Source organism: Dermacentor albipictus, chromosome 9 (genome assembly GCF_038994185.2).
Source record: "Dermacentor albipictus isolate Rhodes 1998 colony chromosome 9, USDA_Dalb.pri_finalv2, whole genome shotgun sequence".
Classification (NCBI taxonomy): Eukaryota; Metazoa; Arthropoda; class Arachnida; order Ixodida; family Ixodidae; genus Dermacentor; species Dermacentor albipictus.
In genome coordinates, this window is record NC_091829.1 from 18,665,261 (window position 1) to 18,689,028 (window position 23,768).

Sequence of the window (23,768 nt, forward strand, 5' to 3'; positions counted from 1 at the left end):
TCATTTTCTGGTTTGTTTTACTTTGCTCTTCGGTCTCCACCGTATATATATATATACACGGACCTCTAGCTAGCTGTCTCCCGGCGCGGAGGCGACTTATCTGCGAGAGACAGATTCCGCCGTGAGCCGCCACCGCGGCGACGTCTCGCCTTAGCGACAGCACAATCAATCATGCCCGTTATCGGCGACACGGAACGCTGTTCTTAATTTTGGAAATTGGGCGCGGCGCGCAAGGTTCGGCTAGGTTCGGCGGTTCCTCACCCCCCCCCCCCCCCTCCGTCCGTTTCTCTTTCTGACGCACCGCGCGTGATCACTCGTCGAGCCATCGCTGTCGCAGGAGTGAACGCCGGCGAAGCGGCGCGTTCTTTTTTTATTTTAGAGAAAATTGAGAAAGGGTTTTAGAGTTAGAGCTAAGAGCGGCATGCATTTTAGTTCCTTTCCACCGCGTTTACAGATAAGTTCTGAAGGTTCAAATGCAAAACTTGCATCGCTAAACGGGGTCTCATTTATACGCGTTGCAACGATCGCACGCTTCGTACACCCAGTAGACAAAATGGAAAGCATGACGTCATGTAGATGATGTGGCGCCACCGCTATAGTTTCGGATTGCGGGAAAAATGAGAATGGTGACCTTAACGATGATAGCGCGATGCGTGAGGGGATTAATTAAGCCCAGCCCCTGGCCGGCGCGTGGCGTAAGTCTCAGTTCCACAAATCTTATGTCAGCACTGGCTGTACTACACTTTTCAGTGGAAGGGCAGCTAGCAGCGATTCCCACCCTCGAGCTTATACTCTCTGGAAGTAAACAACCAGATGCACCCCCCTAGAGGAAGATATTCAATCATATGAACCCATCAAAGAGATAGTGAAGAAGAATATTAACAAGTTAAGTTGTGTTAAATAAAATAGCACTTTGAAAACAGCCAAACAATCAACGTTCACCGTGAGAGGATGCTTATTAAAGGGACACTAAAGTGAATAACGATTTCTTCTGCATCAGTAAATTACCGTTCTACAACACCAAAAACACCCCTCTTACAACGATAAGACGTTTGGTAAGCCAGAAATAGCGCAAGAACGAAATACGGGTGGCGACGCCTACTTGAGTTCCCGCACCTGGGGGCTGTGACGTCATGGATTTTGATGGCATCTTCTAGGGCCTACTAATTATATATAGCGGTACAGATTGACTACATTGTGTTCTAAAGGAATGAATTATTAAACATGGCAAGTTTCGGGAACCTTTATTCAGCCAACGCGGCCCAAATGCGATAACATACTTTGGAATCCCTGACGTCACGCTGACGTTGCGGCGTTGAGATTTCGGCGCGAAATTCAAATACTGATACTTCGACCTCCATTCCCTCATCTAATAATCAAACTATTATTTTGAAATGACTGCCTGCAGGGTTCTCAAACAATACTCCATTAGTCTAAACTGATTTATTGTTTCCCTTTAGTGTCCCTTTAAGCCACAACAGACGCAAAAGGGACTGATGAGTGATGTCACGTGATGTCACGTCACGTGAACCGTGATGTCACATATTTTGACAGCGTATGTGCCTCGGGTTCAATTAATTGTATACTACTGGACGAAGCCATTGCATTCAAAGAAATCAGACTTGCAAGTTTGGACAACTTTTTCCTGCGCACAAAGACAGGCCAGATACTAGAAGGTATATCAAAGACAATGACGTCCCACTGACGTAGCGGCTACGCGGTTCGGGCGCGAAATAAGAAAAAGCGGCTTGGTCATGATTAAATTTCGTTATAGTGAAACACTTGCCCGCCGAATATAAATGCGAATGTGCAGTTTTCAAAGAATACCTTCACGGTGCCCACAGTCAACATGATACTCGTCTCGTACGTTTTGTTTTCGATTATGAGTCCGAATAGAAACGATCTTTCTCTTTCAACCTGTACTTAGCATATACATATCTAATGGTCGTTCAGTAGTATGATGACAATGCATGGTACACTACAGCGGCAGTTCATCCCCACCCACGCGGCTAGAAACGCAGCCAGGGCGCGAAAGCGTCGAAAGCGTACGTACGGTTAACGGGAAAACAGAGACGCTGTGACGAGGGCAACGATAAATTACACCAAACGACAGAAACGAGCACGTTCTTTCCCTTCTACGTGTATCCCCGTCACAGTGCCCTATTAATTTTTTTCTTAGTAACGACGAACGAATCAGCACAATGGTCTACCTTACTAAGCAAGTAAGACGTTGCAGAAACGCCTCGCGACAAGGCCTTCAGAGAAGCCAAACTTCGACGTTTTCGCACCAGACACAAAGCCTCGGGGTGGAGGGAGGCGGGGGGGCTCCCATGACGAAGTGGCCCTTTTTCACGCCGAGACACGCATCGGGGGCCCCGCGCCCGCTGCTTCCCTGCTCAAAACCTCGGGAGCAGCCACAAGAGAGAAGGCCGGGGAAGGAAGGGGAGAGGGATCGGAACACGAGGGTGACCGCAGGTGCCACTGCCGTCACCACCACCGACGCTGACACCGGCGCGGGGAATATTAAAAGTGACGAGCCGAGGAAGCCGCGCTAACCCGCGAGCGTTCCTGCCCTCCTGCCTCGAGAGAGGGCGAGGGACGCGAGGCTTCTGCTGAGTCGGCAACCGCGACGAGAGGACGCGTTCAGCCGCTCGCCCTTTGCATGCCTCCGCGCTCCCGCGCTTCTCCCTCTCCCTTCTCCCGTCCTTCCGGCGCCTTCTTGAGTAGTGACAAACCAAGGCCTGTCATCTGGGCGACGCGCGGCGCCCTTCGCGCCGAAGCGGCGAGAGAAGCGAAACGTCGGCAAGGAGAACCCCGTAATTAGGGAACGCCTCGCCGCGGCGAAGGACGACGCCGAGCGCGCGCGGTTTCGGATGCTGCCGTGAAATTGTGTTCGCATCGCCGAGTTCGCCGCTCCTCCGCTTCTGTTTGCTGTTGTCTCTTCGAAAAGCTGCCGTCATTGCGGCTCCCCTCTGCGAGGACCCCGGCTCCCACTTCTTTCATCCCCGCCGACCGACGCCCCTGACCGGGGCTGAGGGCGACCGACTGGTGAGAAGCAGAACCGCGGCGTCGCCACCGCTGTCAGCGGAGCGGACGCCCGCGTGTGGCCCGTTACCCTGACGTCGCGCTAAGGGGCGACGGCGGAGAACCTCATTTGGGCGCGCCTTATGGTGCAACGCTTTTAAGGAGAAAGAGCCAAGTCATCAAACTGGCGTTGCCCTCGCGCTTCTGCTCCTACGCTCCCGTTCTCTCAGCAGAACATGTTCTTGGGCTAGTATAGTCGGTTCATACTTAAAGTGATAGAATTGTAGCCTCAACGCGACGAACGCGAGAAAGGTGGCAACAGGTGGCAGTCGTCCTGCCATTTTTCCTCGTGTCCATCGCGTTAACGCTACGGTTTATTTCTGCGTATTCCCTATGACGCTACGGTTCGCTGCCAGGACAACATCGTCACCTGGCCTCGGGACGCGTCACCTTGGAGCAGTCACACTCTTCCCTTAATGCCCAATGCACTGGTAGGATACGTGAGGCTACTTTGAAGACGAAAAAGCCTTAAATCTATTTTTTCAAGGTCGCGTTGTGAGGTTGAGAAAATATCACGTGACCCAAGGAAGGCCAGAAGCGAACCAAAGCATGCCCAGCCGTAATAAAGAGATGATTAATGATTAGAAAACTTAATAATTGATTAGGTATTGGATTGTGCATTAAGAAGGATTAAAATGGATAAAGGTAAATTGAAGTCGAGTAAGGTAAACTGAGGTCAGTTAAGGTGGATTAAGGAAGATAAGGGTGGATTAAGACGGGATTAGGAGGGTTAAGGTGGATTTAGGTCAATCACAGTAGGGGGTTTACAAGGCTCTCGCCTCGCGTCTCTTAGGCACTAGCTACGGCGGCTAGCATTTTTTTCTTCAACAAACGCTTATAAACACATCCGCCTGCAGAAGATGTGCCGACCCTGCATCATTGACAGCCAGCCGCGAACAGAGAGATAATGAAGGGAGGAAGGCCTGAGGTTAACCGGGCTGTCCAGGTGTCTATACAACACGAGGCGTCGCGCGTTCTCTACAGTTTGGGCACTCGATTTGTCGCGTTCATATTGTGTGTAAGCAGTCGTGTGCATTTTTGTGCCGGCCGATGCAGGATCGAGCGAGCCGCGAACGAAAGCGTTCAAACGGCGAAAGTACCGGGCGAGGGAAGCGAGGGAGTAGGAGGGTGGGAATGGGAGGCGAGGAGATTCGCTTTAGCAGCTTCGCGTCGCGAAATGAATTGCCACTGCCTAGAGGGTCGCGTGACGAGAGGAGGCTTTGAGAGCTCGACGCGCGTGCGTCAGCACATATGACGGCAGTGCGTCGAGTACGCTTACAGCGACGAACGCTTATTGCTGACGCTGGCTGCACAGACCGCGCTGCTTGCTACACACGCCGCGGCCTCTACATAGAGAAGGCGTACGGGTTAACAGCTGCATTCGCAATCGACGGCACCGGGATACGCGCAGGGGGATTTTGATCTGAGGGCAGGAACGATATTCTCGAGCGATCGCTCTCGCGCGTACGATCACTTTCGCGAAATTTCGCGTGACACCCCCCCGGACACGTGGGCCGTATGCTCCGACGTGCGTACAATGCCGAGTCAAGCGAAATCTCTCCCTTCTTTCTCTTCCCCCTTCTGCCTTCCCCCAGTGTAGGGTAGCCAACCAGACTATTGACTGGTTAACATCCCTGCCTTCCTGTATTCTTCTCTCTCTCTCTCTCTCTCTCTCTCTCTCTCTCTCGCAAGAGCGATCATACATATAACCCAAAGTGATTGCTTCGGGACCGCGTAACCGGGATACACACTGAAAAATCCCGTTTGTGATCGCACCCTTGGACGGCGTATAGCGGCCCTGGGCGTATGTGATATCAACGTTTTAACATTACGTCTAGCTACCTGTAAGATGTTTCTGTAAGTATTACACTCCGGACGATCTTAAGGTTTTGATTGTGCATTAGCGCAACAGAATGAAAGGGACAAAAAACATGTGTCGCACATCCAACTCGTCTTCAACGCTTCTACAGGAGATCCTAATTATACCTGAACGTTGTTCACGTAGAGATGCATGAAAGAAAAATAGTTGGAGTAGTCGCTGGAGTGTGTTCTTCCCCCTTCAGTTTACTGCCACTCACATGCAATGAAAGTTCACTACCAACTCACTCAAACATGGATGAACTTATCTAGAGCCATGGTAAAAAAACATGAATGGAAAGTTAATTAACGTCAAACTCTGCACAGCTATTTACCCTAACGAAATGTACGTTACCTGTAAATACGAAAAATGAGTACCTTTATAAAGGTTACCGGTACAAACACTAACTCTATAAATGTACAGAGGGCAACTAATACGCAAAAAGCCACCGATATGAAAAACCAAACGTCTTTAGCTAGAAGCTACGATATCTAGTCAAGGAACGCCATAAAACAGCGACGTTCTTATGACCTCACGTTCTGCGCACTGGCGCCTAGAAGCAGCAAGATGGCACGCACGTGACCCTGTTACTATCTCGGAAAGGCTGGCACAGGACCGCGCGGCGCGCCTCCGAAGACGTGCACCTTGTTAGCCGCCCTCAACGCACGTCTCGCAAAAGAAAGATAGAAGGCCGTTCTAGTTATCTCTTGTTTGCCGAGGAACGAGACAGGAAGAGGCACACTGGCATCGCTTCCTTTTACTCCCTGTATAGTTTACTCCCTGTATAGCCAGTTCGAGGCGCCGAGAAAGCTCGAGCCTTTCTTCGGCGATCCGTTGGTAAAAGGCTTCGTGCACCCTTCCACTGCCTCTATAACAGGCAGCTCGAAATGCTGCGAAGGCTTTAAAGCATTTGTTTGAGCAAATAGTGCATTGACAACATTCTGTGACCTGGCTGGCACAAACACTTTCAGCGTTGTCAGCTCGCTTCTATGCGTCTGCCGGTTCGACTGTGTCAGAGAGCCTGTCTGCTTGGCCACGCCCGCCTGTCTGACTGTCCGCGCCTGGCTTGTCTATGCAAGCCTCTCTGACAATGTGCCAGAGTTTGGCCGTGTAAATACATCTTATAAGACAACGTTGACTAAATAATATCGGGCCCCTCGGTTTCCTTACTTCTAGCTCATATAAAATAATGTGTGTGTTTGGAAGTTGATTGAATGATTAACGAAGCATAGCTGCTCGTTTATTTTGAATTGAAATCGAAATACGAAGAATCAACGCAGCACGATATAGCGTAGAAGCACTGCCTTGTTCAACTGCTTGCGTTGTTTTCCGTGTTCAGTTGAAAGCCCTAATGTCATCGTATACTTGCCTCTTTGATCCTCGTTACTCTCGGCACGTCTAATCTTGGGATATGGCTAAAATACGCTCCGTGTCTATTATCATCATCATCTTCGATCTGCCTCACCTTCTGTGCACCTCTCATTCGAATACCGGGTAGGATGCAGGTTAGAACACATTAGTTCAGGATGACTTTTCAGACTTCTCAGCCTTTTCTCTTATAATAAACCCTTTACTCTGAATCTCGGTCCCACCTATCCATCTGTCGGCCGGTCCGGAGAATTGCTACTCTGTCGTCTGCTAATCCGTTTCTATCTTCTGCGCTGTCTTCAAGTATGGAACCCGCACCAAACTAGCGCTAGCCAACGTCGTATTGTGGGCATGTTTCTGATCGTCTGGACTCGCTTGTCTACACAGTTGCCACGCTCCTTGCGCTATTCAGCCACTTTGTCCCGTGCTTGTCTTTCTTGTTTCGCTATTTTCTCCGCAGTTCAGCTTCTGGCAGACGACAACGTCCGCGCGGCTATCGCGAAGACGTCGCGTGCGTATAGCGAGACATCCCGAGAACGGGCGAATAACAACAGAAGCGGGGAGCAATGGGCGGCCTTCTGCAAGAAAGACAAGCACGATCCGGCCTGTACATCCACACACATAGGAAGTGGAATAGGAACGCCCCCCTAACGCAGACGATAACGCCACGTCGAGCAGTGCAGCGCCAGCAGATTTCTTTCTTTGCTCACCGTCGCCGGTAGGGGGAGCCGAATCAGGAGCTCACTGAGGCGCGCCCCTGCATATTGACGCGGCCGTGTCTCTGCGCGGGGCGACGGAGACAAACGCGACGTGAGGGCGGCAATGTTAGCGACCCACGAATGAAAGAAAATGCAAAGAGTACGGAAAAGCGCCGGGTGCAAAAAAGACAAAAATTTGAAGAAATAACAGCGCCGAAGGTGTGTATGCTGAAAGAACTGCACGGAAAGAGAACAAAACATGTGCGAGATACGAGCCATATAAAGCGCGAACGGCCAGACAACACCGAACGGCATTTGAACATTTCAACTCTGTTTCCCTCGATGCCTTAAGGAAGATATATATATATATATATATATATATATAGGAAACATGTGATCAGAAAATAAAAGAAAAGAAGGATGCTCCCGACGAACTCGTCTAGGCAGAGGCGGAAAGGGTGACAGTCTCTGCGTACTCGCGAATCCTTTCCCACACTTTTCACAATTGGAAAGCACACATACGGAAAACACGTGCTCGCACACGCACGTACAGACACACGGACGATGCACGCGCGCGTTGATTTTCATAAGGACGTGACGTCCCGCGTTCTGGTTCGGCGACGCCAAAGCAGCGACGGATGGAAAGAAGTTTCCCAGCATGCAGTGTGCAGCACTGGCTCGGCTCGCCCGAAAGGACGAGAGAGAGAGGGAGAAAGAAATCGCTGACTCACCACCACGCCTGGCCGAAGACGTCAGTGTCGCTAGTCCGAGAAGAACGAGAGCCCGCAGTAGCGGAAGACGAAGCGGCGGTATCCAACGCGTCGAAGCCGAAGCCGCAGCCGAAGCCGACGTGCAGCGGGCACCTCCTCCTCCTCGAGGCATGGCTGGGCTCCCGCCGACCCCTGGCATCGACGCTGCCAGTCTACTCCGGGAAAACTGCGCATCACACAAAAACAGAAGGGGGTGGCCCTATTTAGGATTTATTTATTCCGTGGTCAATTCAGTCATTCATCCAATCATTCCATTTTCATTCATTCATTCTGTGATAGTGCGTAACGTCCGCAAGCACCACATCGGCTATGACAAACGCCTTTGGTCAAGTGCTCCGGATCAATTCCAACCAGCGGCGGTTCTCTAACAGACTCGAAACAACCCAGAACGTAAAACCAAGCACGGTGCACCTAAAGCAACATAACGCGGCACAAGAGCGTTCTTGCATTCTGACTCCATAGCAGGGCGGCTGCCGCGGTTGGGAATCGAACCCAGGACCTCGCGCTCAGCCGCAGAACAACACAGAAACCACGGCAGAGATGGCGAGTAGGCCATGTTTAGAACATGCCACTGATCACATGTAACGCGGCTCTCGACCCTAATAAGGATATCACAGTTTCGACATAAGGTTAAAGCAACGAATGCGACAGCTACGTGGTAGAATATGCACGAAGTGTAAAATTCGTAGCTGCAGTGGCAGTACGAACTGAAGTAAACGTAAGCCGGCTAAGTAAGAACGAGCGGTTGTGCTAGGGGTCCTCGGTTTGAATCGTGCCGTCGGAAAATTTCACTTATGTTTATAAATTAAACGAATCAAACTTAAATTACATTACATTACACTAATCTAAATCGCGGCTTCCAACGTCTTCCTTAGCGGCTTTACCACCACTTGTCCGTATCGTGTATGTTTCAAACCTCTTTCCTGGGCCGATCGCGGAGGTAGTGCACAGCCTCGTCCATTACATGACATCATTTTCAGGTTTGAGCTCTGTTATTGTTTCGCGCTTGTAATACTTAAGCCTGAGAAGATTTTAAAATAAAAGGCATGCGCTGTCGATGTTTTGTTTCATGAGATTTGTTCGTGGGCTGCGATTCTCAAAGTTTTTATGGAATAGGTATGTCAAGAATATAAGACCTGGCACCAGCAATTTTAGTGATAGATTAGTGTGGCAATGTAACTCGCATGTACCGCACGTCATACAGAATGGCATGACATATAACATACATACCCCTAAATATATACAAAACCTCACGACGACGATGACGGCAAGAATTTCCTTGGAGTGTGCATATAATTTTCATTGCAATAAAACTTATTCCTCCATCGGCATATGTCGATTATGAATACTTGCATAGAGCGCCGACTAAAGATTCACCGTAACACCTCGTGTTTGGCGCAGCATAGCCTCAGCCGCTTTTGCGCCATTAAACCCCATTTAACTAACTAACTAACATAATTGAAACTTTCGATACATGCACGGCGTGATGACTCATAACTTCGTATATCGAGTTATGTTGATTGCTGGGCAGTTGTCGGGCCACTGACATAGCGCTACCGCAAAAAAGAGAGAAAAAGCAAGACGTGGAACTTTTTTTAAAAAGCACCGAGCGATGCAGGATGACGTTGTACTCCGTGTCCTTCTCCATGGCCCGTGTCGCCTTCTGCACTGCTAGCTACTATAAAATGATCATTCCTATTCACTATAAACACCATGTAGAGGTCATGCAAGACCAAATACAAATTTAAATTACTCCGTAATGCGTCTACGTAGAGTATATAGACTATCTATGTAGAGTGTGTATCTAACCCGCTTTCAAGTCGACGCACCCTCAAGCTAGACAAACTTTGTATCGGAACAGACTACATTGCGGAACACACAAAACTATTTTCGTGTAATCCGACACCTGAATTGCAGCAAGTGTTTAATCGACACGGACACATTCTTGGCTGCTTCCGAACAGCGTCCCGTTAAACAAATAACAAGAAAACGAGGAAATCGAATTAACGAACATCGAGCGCGCTATATTCATACTACCAGCAGTCCCCTTTTCTTTTTCCGCAGTGCTTCACAACCGGACGTGTAAGATGATTTATTAGCTAACCAGACATCGTTAATGACCTGTTAGTGGAAGCGAAGATCAAATTTATCTTCGTTACGTCGTGAGAGCCGATCGGCCGGCCCCCCAATTTCTCGTTAAGATCCGAGTGGCTAGCGCAAGGGCACGCCGGCAGAGTATACGGCCTCCGGACGCGCAACCTGTTCCCGGTGTTATACGGCCGAGCGGGCGCACGGACACAGCGATGGGATGTGATTTACGGGAACCGAAGGACGGTACAGAGGTTCGGAATGGTTGTAGGAGCCGAAGAGAGGGGAGGGGAAGGAGGGGGCGGAGTGACGTAGAAAGAAGGAAGCATTTCTGCCAGCCTAAACGACCACAGGGACAGAATAACGCTCGTAAGTGAATGAGCGATAGGCGGATGGGTAGGAAGGGTGGGGGGAGGAGGCGTTCCTTTCTTATCTGGCATTTTATTACAATGACCAATACCGGCAAATAGGCTTAAAGGGAAAGGGAAGACCGCAGATGCGCAGGCCGCCGTTTTTTTACGAGCACCGGTGAAATATCCGCGCTCAAAGACGGAAACTGGCGCTCGGCTCTTGCAGCGAAGAGAAAATAAAGGAACGAAGGAAGGCGTCGAACGAAAAGAGCGAAAGAAATATGGCGGCCCAGCCAAAAAGTTCGAAGGGAAATTGTGAGGCGGGAGAGGGGAGGCCCGTATCTCGAGAAATGACGACGTTGCAGGAAGGTGTCCGACGTTCCCTCGGCGACGATAAAAGCGCAGTTCCTCATCAGGCGCTCGCGCACACTGCTCCGAGACTGAACACCTTGTCGTACTACAGAGCCCCCACGCGGCGAACGCTTGCGAACTACACTTTAAGCCGGTGAAAGGGCGTTTGTTGAATAGCCTGCGTCCTCCGTTGCGCCCTGCAGCGGTGCTCGTTCACTTTCGCTTTCTCACCGACCACCACCTTATTCATTCTACCCCTCTTTTATCCCTTCCATTCCCACTTTTCTGTCTTGTTTCCTAGATATTCCCCACCTTCCATTTATCCTTTTCCGCTTTCGTTGTTTCTTCCGTTGTTCTGTTGATTCATTGCTCTTCATTTCCTCCTGCTCACGCCCTCCTTTCATTCACCCTTGATTCACCTCTTCCATGCTTATTCTTCATCCAATTCCTTTCATTCTTTCATTACTTTCTGGGGTTCTCTATCCTGACTTACTTTTGCTATTTCTCCACCTTTAGCCATCTCCGCATTCCTTTTTTAACCATTCGTACTATTTGCCCCTTGCATTATTTGCCTTATTTATCTTTCACTGCCTTCGTACTTAAATTTCTTCCTTCTTTCGAGCCTTTCATATTACTTCTCCCTTACTTCTGTTGCCTCTGCATCTCTTAATCTCGTAATCTTTGCCATCTCTCTTCTTACTCTTTATTTCCTCGTAATTCTTCCCTACGTTAATTTCCCCATTCTCTCTTCGTCCATGGCTTCCTGCATGCCTTGCTACTTATATCCACTCACTTAATTCTCCCAATTTCCTTATCTTATGACTCCTTAACTAATTCCACACTTACAGCATACTTCCCTACTTCTTCCCCTTTTCCCCCTTCACTATCTTCTTTTCCTTTCTCGTTTGCATCGTTCTACATTTGATTTCCGGTTCGTCGGCTTCAAGTTCTCTTTTTGACTGCCCTTATATCGGCTTTTGCTTCTCACTTCCTTCCACGTTCCCTTCATTCGTTCAGTTTTCCACTCCTTCCTTACTTTTCTTTCACTGCCTACCTCCTTCCATCAATCCGCCTTTTTTCCTCTGCCTTCCATCTTTCGGGAAGAAACACGAACAATCGCGGCGACTCCCGAGCGACTCCCACAAGATAAACGAATTCCATAAAAAATTTACACGGGATTCTCGTTATGCCTTCCCCCCCCCCCCCCCGCTTCATTCGGTCCTTTCGTTCTCCGCCTGATTCGCAGACGGGCGAACGGCGGTGCTCAGCCGATGGCAGCAGCGAGAGAAGCGATCGCCGAGCGAGATCTTCGCGGCCGGGCTTCGCGCAGTCTTTCCTCGCTTCCTTTACAAGGCGTAAAATAGGTTATAAAGTGATTCTAGCGCCGTTTCGATTGCGCACTTGATTCCCTCGCAGAGGAAACAGGCGTCCATTAAGTATTTAGGCGGCGGCGAGCGAGGCACCAGGAGAAAGAGCGACGAAACGGAGCGTTCGCGATCGAGCTTGTATCGGGAGCGAGGAAGAAATTGGGACAAGATGAGCCAGGGGAAGGGAGAGACGCACACACACACGTGCAGACACACGCGCACAAGACAAGAAGCAAAAATAAGTACGTCAGACGAGAACGAAAAGCGACGCCTATAGGGAGCAAACTGTCGAACAAGGCAGAACACTAGGCCGAGAATGTGGCCGCCGATGGGATAAAAAGTGGGCTGCGCTTCATCTTGTTTTCTATTTTACGGTCTCCGCGTGATTGGGTGCAGCGCTATGGCAGCTACGGAGCCTTGCTGCGTCAGCTAATTCGCCCGGGCCGCTCTAACTAAAAGTGAATTTAGACAACAGTTCCTCAAGAGCGGACAGCCGGGCGATTTTGTCTCCTTAACGCTGGTTTGGTTTACAAACTAAGTAGTTAGTTATGTAGGGTTTTTCCTGGCGCAAAATGTATAACTTCAGGTGTGCTGCTTATAATTAGTTCGTATTATAAAAAGTAAAAGACGTATATTGGACAAACAATGCATATAGGATTAGTATAACAAGAAGCACGCTGCAGGCTATACTTGATTAAGTAATTGACCGACCTGCGTAGATGATAGTAGCAATATCTTTTTAGGAAACAAATCGAGTGGAAATGTACTAGAAGCCCCCCTACAAACAAAACTAATACAATCACGTCTCAAAGAAACTCAAGGAATATATGAAGGATGTCATAAGTGAGGGGCTTCGCATTAATTTTGACCCTCTGGCGTTCTCTGTTTACGCACACATTGATTAAACCACACGAGCGTTTTGTGCACTCTACCCTCGTTGGAATGTCGCAGCCAAGGCAGGTAGGTATTCGAACCCGCGACATCGCGCTCAGCATTATGCAGGATGCCATAGTTATTGAGCCACTTCAGTCATTCTCTTTTCATTGATTCCGGAGAACTGAACGCGTATGACGAATAGCTCTAGAAAAAATGCACACAAAGGAAAATAACAAACAAGCGTGGACTTAAGGAAAAACAAAAAAACAATAGAGAGTTTTAGCCCAGCGGGTTTACGGCCAGCGGAGCGGAGCGGTCTCCACCGTTGCGCCAGCGGAGCGGCTCGCGAAAAAAGAATTTTAGCCCAGCGGATCACCCGCTCGAGCGGGGTAAAGAGCGGGGCACTCTGCTGCCCCAGCTAGTGGTTCGAATAGGAGTTACTGAGAAATGAAATTGAAGTACGTTTGCTTTTATTATGCAAGAAATGTTGAATAAAGATATATTACATGTTCTCAGGGCATTATTTGTTAATAATGTACTGAGTACTAATGTACGGGTCAGCGCGGCAGTCGCCGTCTTCGATGCAGAACTGCCGGCGTTCATGTTCGCGGCTGCCGTCTTGCATTTCCCATACACGCCCGCGCGCCCTTACGCACGCTCGCGCGCTCCGCTGGGGAGTGCTTTCCAGCGGGCGTAAACGCTGCTCCGTAAAACCGCTGGCCGCCTCAGCGTGGTGCGCATGCGCAGTCGCGTCTCCACTCGCCCGCTCCGCTCCGCTGGCCGTAAACCCGCTGGGCTAAAACTCTCTAATATCAACTCGTCAGTCAGTTGGTATATATAGTATTGCGAGGATGCCTACACACAAAACTTGACAATAGATAACAGGTCCATTTCGTTTTCTCTTATCGTTCACGCACCTTCAAGCGTTTTCGAAAGAGCCATAACAGCCCAGAGGCTGTCCATACAGAAATTCTACAGGCTCTACACAGAAACATCTACATACTTCCTACGTATTGTGCAAATAAAATTTTGTCAGAACTTATATAGCTCTCAACCTACTCGTGCGTACAGCAAAGGTTGACGATTCAGCCGTTGCCTTAATTGTCGTATACCTGCAGTATAAGGTCCACATACATTACGGATGCTTTACAGCCCAACATCAATAAAATTTTCTGGAGACAGTCTACCAATGTTATGAGAGACTATTAAGGCCGCGTATTTCCTAGACTCAAATGAACAAGTCACTACAGGCGCAAATCTAGTCAATTGGAAAGCCTATAGGGAAGCTAAACAAACTATATTTTGACGTTTCGACGAGGGCATTCTTCGAGGTATAGTGCACGGATTTCGTGAGAACCATCGGAGTTTCATTTACGCTATAGTGCAGGACGACACCCACAAGGTTCTTTTTTTTTTTTTCCCGTTCGTTCGCTGGGCCCGCTGAAACTCCGGCTGAACGAAATACGGTGAGAACATGAGCAGAAAAAAAGTAAGGAGAAGGCTAGAACCGAATAAACAAATCAACGAAAGTAAAGAACAAGAAGACAGAGAGGGGCGTCTTGACGCGACTGTCGCTGTTGCTGACTCGGGTGTCCGAGGGAGCTCGGAGCTTAAGAAAACGAAGCCCCGGGCCGAGGAAAGGCGGAGGGGTGGTTCGGGTGCCTCCGTACAGGTCTTTCACTTAAGTGGCGCCATGGGCGAAGGAGGAACGGATCGGGAACAACAGTTTTCTTTTAACGCTCGCCGTTGGCGTTCGGTTAACGTTGCTTGGTACGTTTGGATGCTACGCGTTGCCCGATGAAAGTAGGGTTTCCGAAAATAAGCTTCATTGGACTGCCTGCTTGGGGAGGATGGGGGGGGGGGAGGGGGAGGGCGAAATGCGAGAGATGGACGCCGGGAGGTCGCGCCAGTTTTCGTCTCTAAAGTGCGCCCCTATACAGACCAGTCAAACCTAACATACTCGCATCGCTTGTTTCGTAAGGAACGATAATATTTATCCATCCACAAGCAACCGCTTTGTTTCGTTCTTGTGTTGTTGTTTTTTTCTCCTAATAGTAAGTTTTAGTTTTCGTTGCCCAGGCGTTACGCTTATAATGCTATTTTCGTCGTTATAGTTATTTTCTTTTTGTCGAAATCGAAAAATCAATGACATCCAGTACAAACAACATGACGCTGCGCTTGTTCCCGGAAAGTTTATTTCTTGTTGGGGATTGGGCTAACACAGGCACGTGGCAGACAATGGAGCCATACATTACACAATGCGGATGAAGCTCATAGACGTTGTTAACAGTGCTCGTATTCGAAACAAAATAATGTATGAATTAAAAAAGGAGGAAGGACGGAAGAAAGAAAAACCAAAGTAAAAAAAATTAAAAAATACTGAATGAATGAACGAATGAATGATTTCAGAAAGAAGATGACTAGTTTTGCTTCCCAGCAAGAAAGAAATTAGTTAATGAAGCAATGAAGGAAATGGTACCACAAGCAAAGAAACAAGGACATAGTAACGCCAGCAGTGAAGATCAAATAGGCAAATAAACAGTACAGCACCCCGACGGCGAGATCTTTTTTCGAGCCCGGTTGATTCGTCGAAGGCACCGGGTGTTGAATTATCTCATTCTGCTTTTGCTTCTTCGTAACAAAGTGACCGCACTTTGTAGCGGTACTCGGGCCTACAGATAGGTGAAAGAAAGCGGTCTCCAGGGGGCGTACGAACGCGGCAGGCGCGTCAGCGTAATTGTCTCCGCGAAGCGCTCAGCCCAGCTGTCAAAGAGAGCCTGCGGGGACAAAGATTGCTGCTTTCGGTAAGAAACACGACCGACCACCGAGCCGCAAGGTGCTCTTGTGAGTGCTCGCAGAAAAAAAAAATCAATAGACAAAAAGAAAAAAAAAAAGCCAATAAGCAAGCAGACAAGCATAAGAGGAAATACTCTAGATGGGGAAGGGGGCCTTTCGTGAAGAAAACAACCATCTTTCGGCTCCGCCAGGCTGCGAATCACAAGCTGCCATTGAAATTGAAGGCTGTGGTACTCACCAGGAACTCCGTCGTTCGTTTTGTGAGTAAGTGTACGTCTTTTGATTCCTCCCTTTCCGTACGTGTTACACTTTGTCACCTCCGCGCAAGCGCGCGCATGCCTGGTACGGATGCGAAAGATAACGGTTATATAAAGAACGCAACGGCTATCGTTTCCCAGTTCAGATCTCCTCACCAGAACCCTCAACTCAACCTGGATGTTCAGGAACAGACGAAGACATACCGGGAGCAGACGGAACGGATCGGCAGACGACGCAACGAGTGGTCGTCCACGTCTGTCGGCCGTGCAGACGCGCCGGGTATACGCGATTGTCGTCTGCAGAAAAGCAGGTCAGCAGACGGCGCCAATGCTGGTGATTACCCAGCCCGGCACCGAACGCTTTGAGTAGCGAGTTGCCCTTAAATCACAGGGCTGCGTGGTGGCGGATGCTCGAGTTTTGCGGCATGATGGCGAGCCAGCTGTATCACATAACAAAGCAGTGGTCCCGTCTAGTTCGTAAGCATGCAGTTAAGCACGATGAGGTCGCAGTGCAGATACATCTGCCAACGCTTGCACAGCTATGTATCGAGGTCACTGGTTGCAGCATCCGCCGTGATAAAGATAGGCAGCTTATGGATTGCCCATGAAGTTACTTACACTGTTACGCTGATAGCGTTCGCGGCACAGAGTCTATATGACATGCACACACACAAACACGCACACGCACACGCACACACACACACACACACACACACACACACACACACACACACACACACACACATGAACGAGAGAAGAAGGGGAACCGAGGGGCTCTACCCCTGTTAATCCTGACCACATAAAGCCAACAGACAATGACGCCAAGGAAGACATCGGGTAAATTAAATGTGGTTTAATTAAATTGGAATGTAGAAAATAAGGAAAATAATAATTCCTTTCTACATTCCAATTTAAATCACAGTTAATTTACCCGATTCTTTCCGTGGCTTCATTGTCTGTTGGCATTATATGAATATGTAACAATCCCAGGGTTAGTTCTAGTACATAAACTTAAATATCCAGGAAATTAAGCAGATGGGAAAGCGGCGCCGCGGTAGCTCAATTGGTAATACCATTGCACGCGTAATGCGAATACGTGGGTTCGTGCCTCACCTCCGGCCAGTTGTCTTTTTCACCCATTTTCATTTCCGTTAAGTTACCACTTCTTCATTTCAACTAATAAGTGCAAGTAATTTCCCCTATGCTGTCCTTGGTGTCTTTGCTTGTTGGCTTCTGATGGTATGAATATATATAGATATATGAATACAGACACAGGACATAACCAATATGTTTTCCTTCGTCTATTTTAGTGCACACTAGCGAAGATGTTGTTTTTAACGTGTATTTGGACAAAAATTTACAAGGAGTGTATACGGCCATAAGTCCACAGCATCTCCATAGACAAGGAACATTATGGAAGATGAAGTAATCGAATCAATATAATATAAGCTGCAGGGAAAATACGCACTTTTCATAGGCGGTATCAATAACCTTTAGTGAGGTAGCTATGTTCACACAAAACGTACTTGTGCATTTTCACGCGTCTCCAGTATTTCCACATTACTGAACGACGCGATGGCGGAACTGAAGAGTCAAAGCGGCTATAAGAAATTGAATTGGTACAGAAGATGATAGACTGCACGCGACTTGAGATTACGGACTGCGTCGTTTGGCGGACACGTATGCGAGCAACACGCACGCAAACCCGCAAGCGTAGGTAATGGTGACAACGGAAGACAGCACAAAAAACGTGTTTACAAACAAAGAGCGACCCAAGGCGAACGTTCGCCTATAATCTGCAACGTCGCGCACCTTGGTGTATTGCTACAAGTTGTGACTACAGCAGAAGAAAACTGCGCTGTTGCAGTGAACTGCATAATGTATGCGTGCATTTCGCGCTACAACTTCCGCCAACGCGCATTCGGCCGACTTAACCGAGCGGACGCAATGTAATAAAAACCTTAATGCCCGCGCAAAATGCACCATCCCTTTCGTGAAGGAGCTACCCTTCTTAGCCAGTAACGAAGCCAGGCCTTAACTTGCGATGGTAATGCGAAAACACGTTGCAACTCGTAAACTATTCCAAACCAGCGAAACAGCTTACTGTTCGTAACTTGTTGTGCTTTCTGATCAGAACGTTATGGTATAATAAGTTTACGCTCTGACCCATAATATCCCTTTATCCTTTCTTCCCTCCCAGCATACCTCTCCCCCTCCGTTTAGTAGTGGTGGCTAAAGCCATATACTTCTGAACTACTCATGACAAGCAAACAGACACACAGGTGTAGTTCCAAGGAGCTGAACGCCTCGCATTAACTCCACGATGCATCGCCTTTGCAAGTACATACGCAAACACTTATAACTTGGGATGCGGGAGCGTTTTCGTTTTTTCGTGCGTGTGGGCTCTCGTCGTGTACACAATGCCGCGCGCGCTGGGCGTTCCATGGCCGCGGAAGGGGCTTTGTGAAGCTCCGCGAACGTACAAACACTCTTTCGTGCGCACATAACATAAAACGCGCGCTCTTCCGCCGCTAGCCGCTCCATGCATTACTTAATTCGGCCCCGCGGGTAAGCAAGCAGGGCAAGCAAGAAGACGTTGCGGGACTTCTCACTACTAGGGGGCGCGCGGGCTGCCTGCCCCCCTCCCACGAGCAAGCGACCGAGAGAGCCATAAGCGAGAGGTTGTGCGCGCGGGGAGCTTCTCGATCGAAACTAATCTTCATTTCTTGACCTCGTGGAATATTAAAGGCTCGCACGGCGGTAGCGCGCGCGACGGCCACCGGACATCGCAGGGGCGAGCCTGCAGTTCGCCACCGCTGCCACCATGTTTATAGCGGCTCCCTTCTTTTCTGGGAAATTGCCGCGCTGCCTAGACGCAGAAGCGGGGGACGCTTCGCGAGACTCCGCGGGGGCCAGCTGCGGCGAGCTCGTTCGCGGCGAGCGGCCGGAGCAATGCGGGAGCGGACGCGCCGTGAAAATTTTAAAACTGAGATCGAGCCGCATGCGTCGTATAGGCTGCGGGGTATGTGGGCCGTTTCCGCAGCCCGTCCGAGCCGCGAAACCGAGCGTTGTGAGCCGTTTTCTAAATGTTTTGTTTTTGTTAGCTTTCTGACGCGTTTGTTTGTACTTTATTTTTTTCGCCGAGCGTAGGTGAATATAGCACCGCGTTGCAGGCCGTCTGATCGTTCTGCAAATAGTCGCCCGTAGGCCAGAAGATGGAGTGCGAATTTTATGCACCTGGAAGTGTGTGCGCGCACATTTTCGGCGACGCTGTAGCCTCTCTTCCATGCATCTATAAACATACACAAGCTACGAAATGTTATGAAACGTTATGACTTTCTCGTTCCACTATTGCGAAATTCATGCGCGCAAGTGTGTAAACGGCATTTTGCGAGCGATGCAGTGTAGCTGATTTATGAACGCAAGCTTCCAAATGCCGCACGCGAAGTCTCGCCCGCTCCGCCGTTTCGCAGCGGCTTTCTTCCAGCGGGCCTCGATGCCACTTCCCTAAAGAATTGAATTCCGAGGCTGGGATTTCGGGTCTAAAAATAAGGGTTCTGCGGTCGCACGCTTTATACACAAGCCAGCGAGCTGAGCTTGTCGGTGCGTGTTAGAAGGATGCATTAAAGAGGTAGATAAAAAGAAGGACGTCTTTCTGCGCGAGTTATTCCATCCTTCAGGCAAGGAAAGTCGCAAATAACGCGACAGAAACGACAAGTTTATAATTACAAGTTAAGCTGTATTGCTAAAGTATGCCTCTGTCAACAGGTCACTATACCTTTTAGAGGAGGCTCGGTAAGTCAGAAGATATTAAAAAAAGAAAACAGTGAAACATCATTTTGGACTCTTTCAGGTGGGTAGTGGGCGCCATTAATTTCCCGCCAGCCTGCCTTGACATCAAAGCTTACTGACAGCGTCTCCTTGGGTGTAGCTAAATAATTTCTTACTTACCTTCAAAGAAAGGCTGCACTAGGTACTAAATTTACGAAATATCCACCTTTCCATCACCGAAATTACCCATATGAGGTAGAATACTGTGAAATGTATGACGTCACGTTGACATATTGGCACTGTTGTTTCCGTTATGTCTGGTAGGGACCTCGCGAAGATAGAACTGACGATAGGAGTGCAGCTCCTGAGCCGATCCGAGCAATTGTGCGCTGGCGCATTGCCTGTTTACAGCTTATTGTTTCTTTCAGGAGCCCTGTACACTTCATCTCGCTCCATTTAGACTAGATCAGCTGAAGGGGGAAAGACTTTGCAAACATTTTCCGCTTGCGTATATGAAACTGCGTTCCACATAAAACAGTAAATAAGGGGGACACCGTTCCACGTATTTAAACGTGATTCTAGGTAATGGCGTGTGGAAAGTTGTTACGAGCAACAGTCGCTATAGTTCGCTGGAAAACAGTCCCACATATTTACCGTAGCGTGTTCAAAAAGTATGAGGTTGAAATGTATGAAACGCCGTCCTATAAAAATCGGGAGTTTCTGATTTCTATGTGGAATGCCGTTCCATTGCGTAAGCGGTGAATACTTGCATAAATGTTATCCATAGGTGAAACCTAATTGCAGCGAGATTAATACTTCATGCGTAACGTTAGGATGCTTTATCTCTGCGGAGCAGCTCTTATAGCAACAAAGTTGTGGCGTCACAAGTCCTGTATGCATTAGTAACCGCTCGGCCCATGTTTAACTTCTAATTGCATGCTCTACAGTTGTCGTACGCCCGCTCTCTTTCTCTCTCTCTCTCTCTCTCAATCAGTCAGAAGAGTTCTTATACGAAAGTTTTCCCATGCAGCTTGTGGCTGGGAGTGGCGTTCACGAACGCATACTCCTATCGTTTGGGAATGGCTGAGAGCCTTATGTGCGACTCCTGTGGGTGCGAGGAGACCATCGAGCACCTATTGGGTACCTGCCCTCGCTACGATGTCCAACGCCTCTCTCTGCGGGCCACTTTGCACCGGCTGGACTCGAGACCGTTCACCGAGTCAAAGATACTCGGATCCTGGCCACACCCGTCACTGGCTCGAAAAGCAATTCGTACACTATGGCAGTACTTGGAATGCACCGGCTTAAGAGACCGTTTATAGTGTCCCTGTGTATAGCGATCCTCCCACATGTACTTAGTGCTTACTCTCTCCCGTTTTTCCTACTTCTATTCCAATTTCTCACACCCCTAGTGTAGGGTAGCAAACCGGATGCTCTTCTGGTTGACCTCCCTGCCTTTCCTATCCTTGTTTTCTCTCTTTAATAGCACGCAAGTTATATGTACATGTATAATTCGTTGTGTCCTATAGTTGCTCCCCCAACTGCATGGCACATGAAATGAATCGTAGTTCATTCAAGCTGAGGCTCACACGTCCAACATGTGACATTTGGTCCCTACAAGAAAGCGACTGAATCTTTGCTTTTTTTCTTACAGTTCACACAGATGCAGTTTCCCGGATAGGCATCCAGTTTTACAATGTAGGATACACAGTTGCGGGACATATACAAATATTGTATACAGTCTACCTGGACAGGCGACAAAAAACGCGAGAATCGCATCACATGTGGCACATAGTCCTTGCTTGGTGTGTAAATACGACGCATATGTTATACAAAATAAAGTTTAACTTGTCATCAAAATGGCATCAATTGGCCTCAGTACCTCATACAATATGCTTTCGCAATCGTCTAAAGCGTACTTCCAGAAAATTCTTAAGAAACGTAGGCGATTGAATGCGATCATGTTCGCACGCATGATGTACTTGTCGCCGCTTTAGCTGTACACGCCGTAGTTTCAGACTTCCTGCAGTTCATTGAATAATACTTGCGACATCATTACGCGTGCTGTTGAGAAAGCACTGGTCGGTCCGGGTCGATGAATATTTCTTTCTTTCGATCGCTCTGGTCCCGCTAAGCGAAATAGTTGCCTCGGGCGGGTTTGCGATAATTCATCGTTTATGCAAATCGCGGCAGTCGTGCGCGAAGACCAAGCGATTATAATTTCTTGAGTGGATCCCGGACGTGGGAAGACGGAACGTACAAGCTCTACCAGGAGCTAAAAAGCCTGCTATTTTTTTTTTTTTGTAACGCACATGTAGTGCTTCTATACTTTGAAGTTAGAGGCATTGTAAGGAAAGCAGATTCACAGTAGACCGCGGAGCTTTCCTGCGTTAAGCCTTGCACTGCCTTACCGTCGGTGTACGCGAGGACCTTTCTAGGTACAAGTGTGACACAAAGACGACCCCAACAATATAATGAGCAAATCGAGAACAAGGCGAAAGCTGGAGCCAAGCTGGACAAGTGGACTTGTCTTCTTCAAGGCGACACCTTGTTCTTGTTTTGCTCATCATCTTGAATTCACATCACCCGACTTCGCCCTGTTTTCCCACGATTCAATGTAAGAACTTGCGCAGAAGTAGACCTCAGCATTACAGTCAGTAAGTTTAGTCACGTCTGCGCATACGTGAAGCTATATGTAGGTATAAGGCTTCAAGTCCAATACTCTAGAATGTATACCTCCGTTCCCCACTTCACTTCGACTCACTCTCGCTCGTTTCGCCTTCTTTCGCGGGTACAGGGACGGTATTTATCTTAATCACCGCTTCACTGATACGGCGGCCATCCACAGGGGACGCCTTAAACGGCTACTTGAGCTGCGATATCCACCAGCGCGTGTGGTTCTTCACGTCGACGGGGCCAGACGACAGAATGAGAGGTTCGTTATTCGAGCAGGCCTAAAAGCTGGCCTTCTGCAAGCTGCCACCTGCCCGACGTTCGGAATGGTTCGCACTGGAAGAAGACGGGGGGAAACGCGCTTTTCGCGTGCATGCATGCTGGCAGTACTTGTCTTTCAGTTTTAACGTGTCCCTCCTCTCGCATTCCCGCCGCGACGGCGTCGTCAGGGATCGTGACACCATTACGTTAAGCTGCGCAGCTCGTCCTGCGTGCCTAGCGCGACTCGCGGTGACAGCACTCCAGGCACTCCGCCAAGTCGTGAGCGGCGGCCTTCGCTTTTCTCATTTCCGAAGCGCCTTCAGGACGACAAGTTCGTTGGAGGTCCGCGGGCCAAGCGTGTGGGCACGTCTCTCTCGTGTTATTTACATTTTTTTTCTCCTCGCGTGACATTTCTATCCGCTCGTGCGACAGTCAGATGTTGTCGAAAAGCCAGCGTCGATCGGAAGTTGCCAGAATTTTCCCCATTACCATCTGAATAATCAAATCAACCCCGCCGCTCGCGGGCTCGGCTGAAGACAGCGAAGGCGTCTTCAGCCGAGCCAACTCCGCTGCGCGGGAACTATTCGAGACTCGACGAGATAATAGCGTGCCCAATCAGTGCCACTTGAGAATGACGCGCGTCGTTTATTGAAGAGCGCGGGACCCTGACTCATGATACGACTGGGTGCTTTGCATGGAAGAAGACGCGGCGTGCAGTTGAGCCAACCAGCAAGCCAGCCAGCCAGCCAGCGGAACGATTCTTGCCTGACGCTTGAGGTACAACGTTACAACGTCAAGGTCTGACGTTAAGGTAAAAAAAAAAGTGTGGACGTGGTGTCTGAAGCGACCACCGGCGCGGGCACGGGCAAGAAAAGTTGGGCCGCGGCTGACGCACCCTCAGCTATACCTTGTCCTTCAGATTTACTAATTCCGTTCGCAGAATCGCGATTCATTTCTTGCTTAGCTTTCGCTTCCCGCTTGGGATTCTTCCCTGCCGTGCTCAGCTTTTGCAATCTTTCTGCGTATAGTTTCCTCCAGAAAACCGAGTCAACGTCAGGTTATGATAAACTTTCGCACAGGTCCGGTTCACGCAGAGGTTCTCGAATTTCCAGACTTTACGCAACCTAATTGAATGCACCGAATCAAGAACCTCTGACGCCGGCAAAAACGAGACACGTACTGAGAACAAAGCATCCGCTC

The 23,768-nt window shown here is 49.0% G+C and overlaps 1 protein-coding gene across 5 annotated transcripts in view; it reads right to left on the reverse strand.

Moving 5' to 3' along the window:
- Positions 1 to 23,768, reverse strand: part of LOC139049761 (latrophilin Cirl-like) — a 1,359,947-nt gene that overhangs the window by 261,616 nt on the left and 1,074,563 nt on the right. For all 5 annotated transcript variants that reach the window (XM_070525564.1, XM_070525567.1, XM_070525565.1 and 2 more), the window contains one exon: positions 7,740 to 7,944. In XM_070525564.1, coding sequence (XP_070381665.1) covers positions 7,740 to 7,944 — 205 coding nt within the window. The remainder of the gene's footprint in view (positions 1 to 7,739; positions 7,945 to 23,768) is intronic.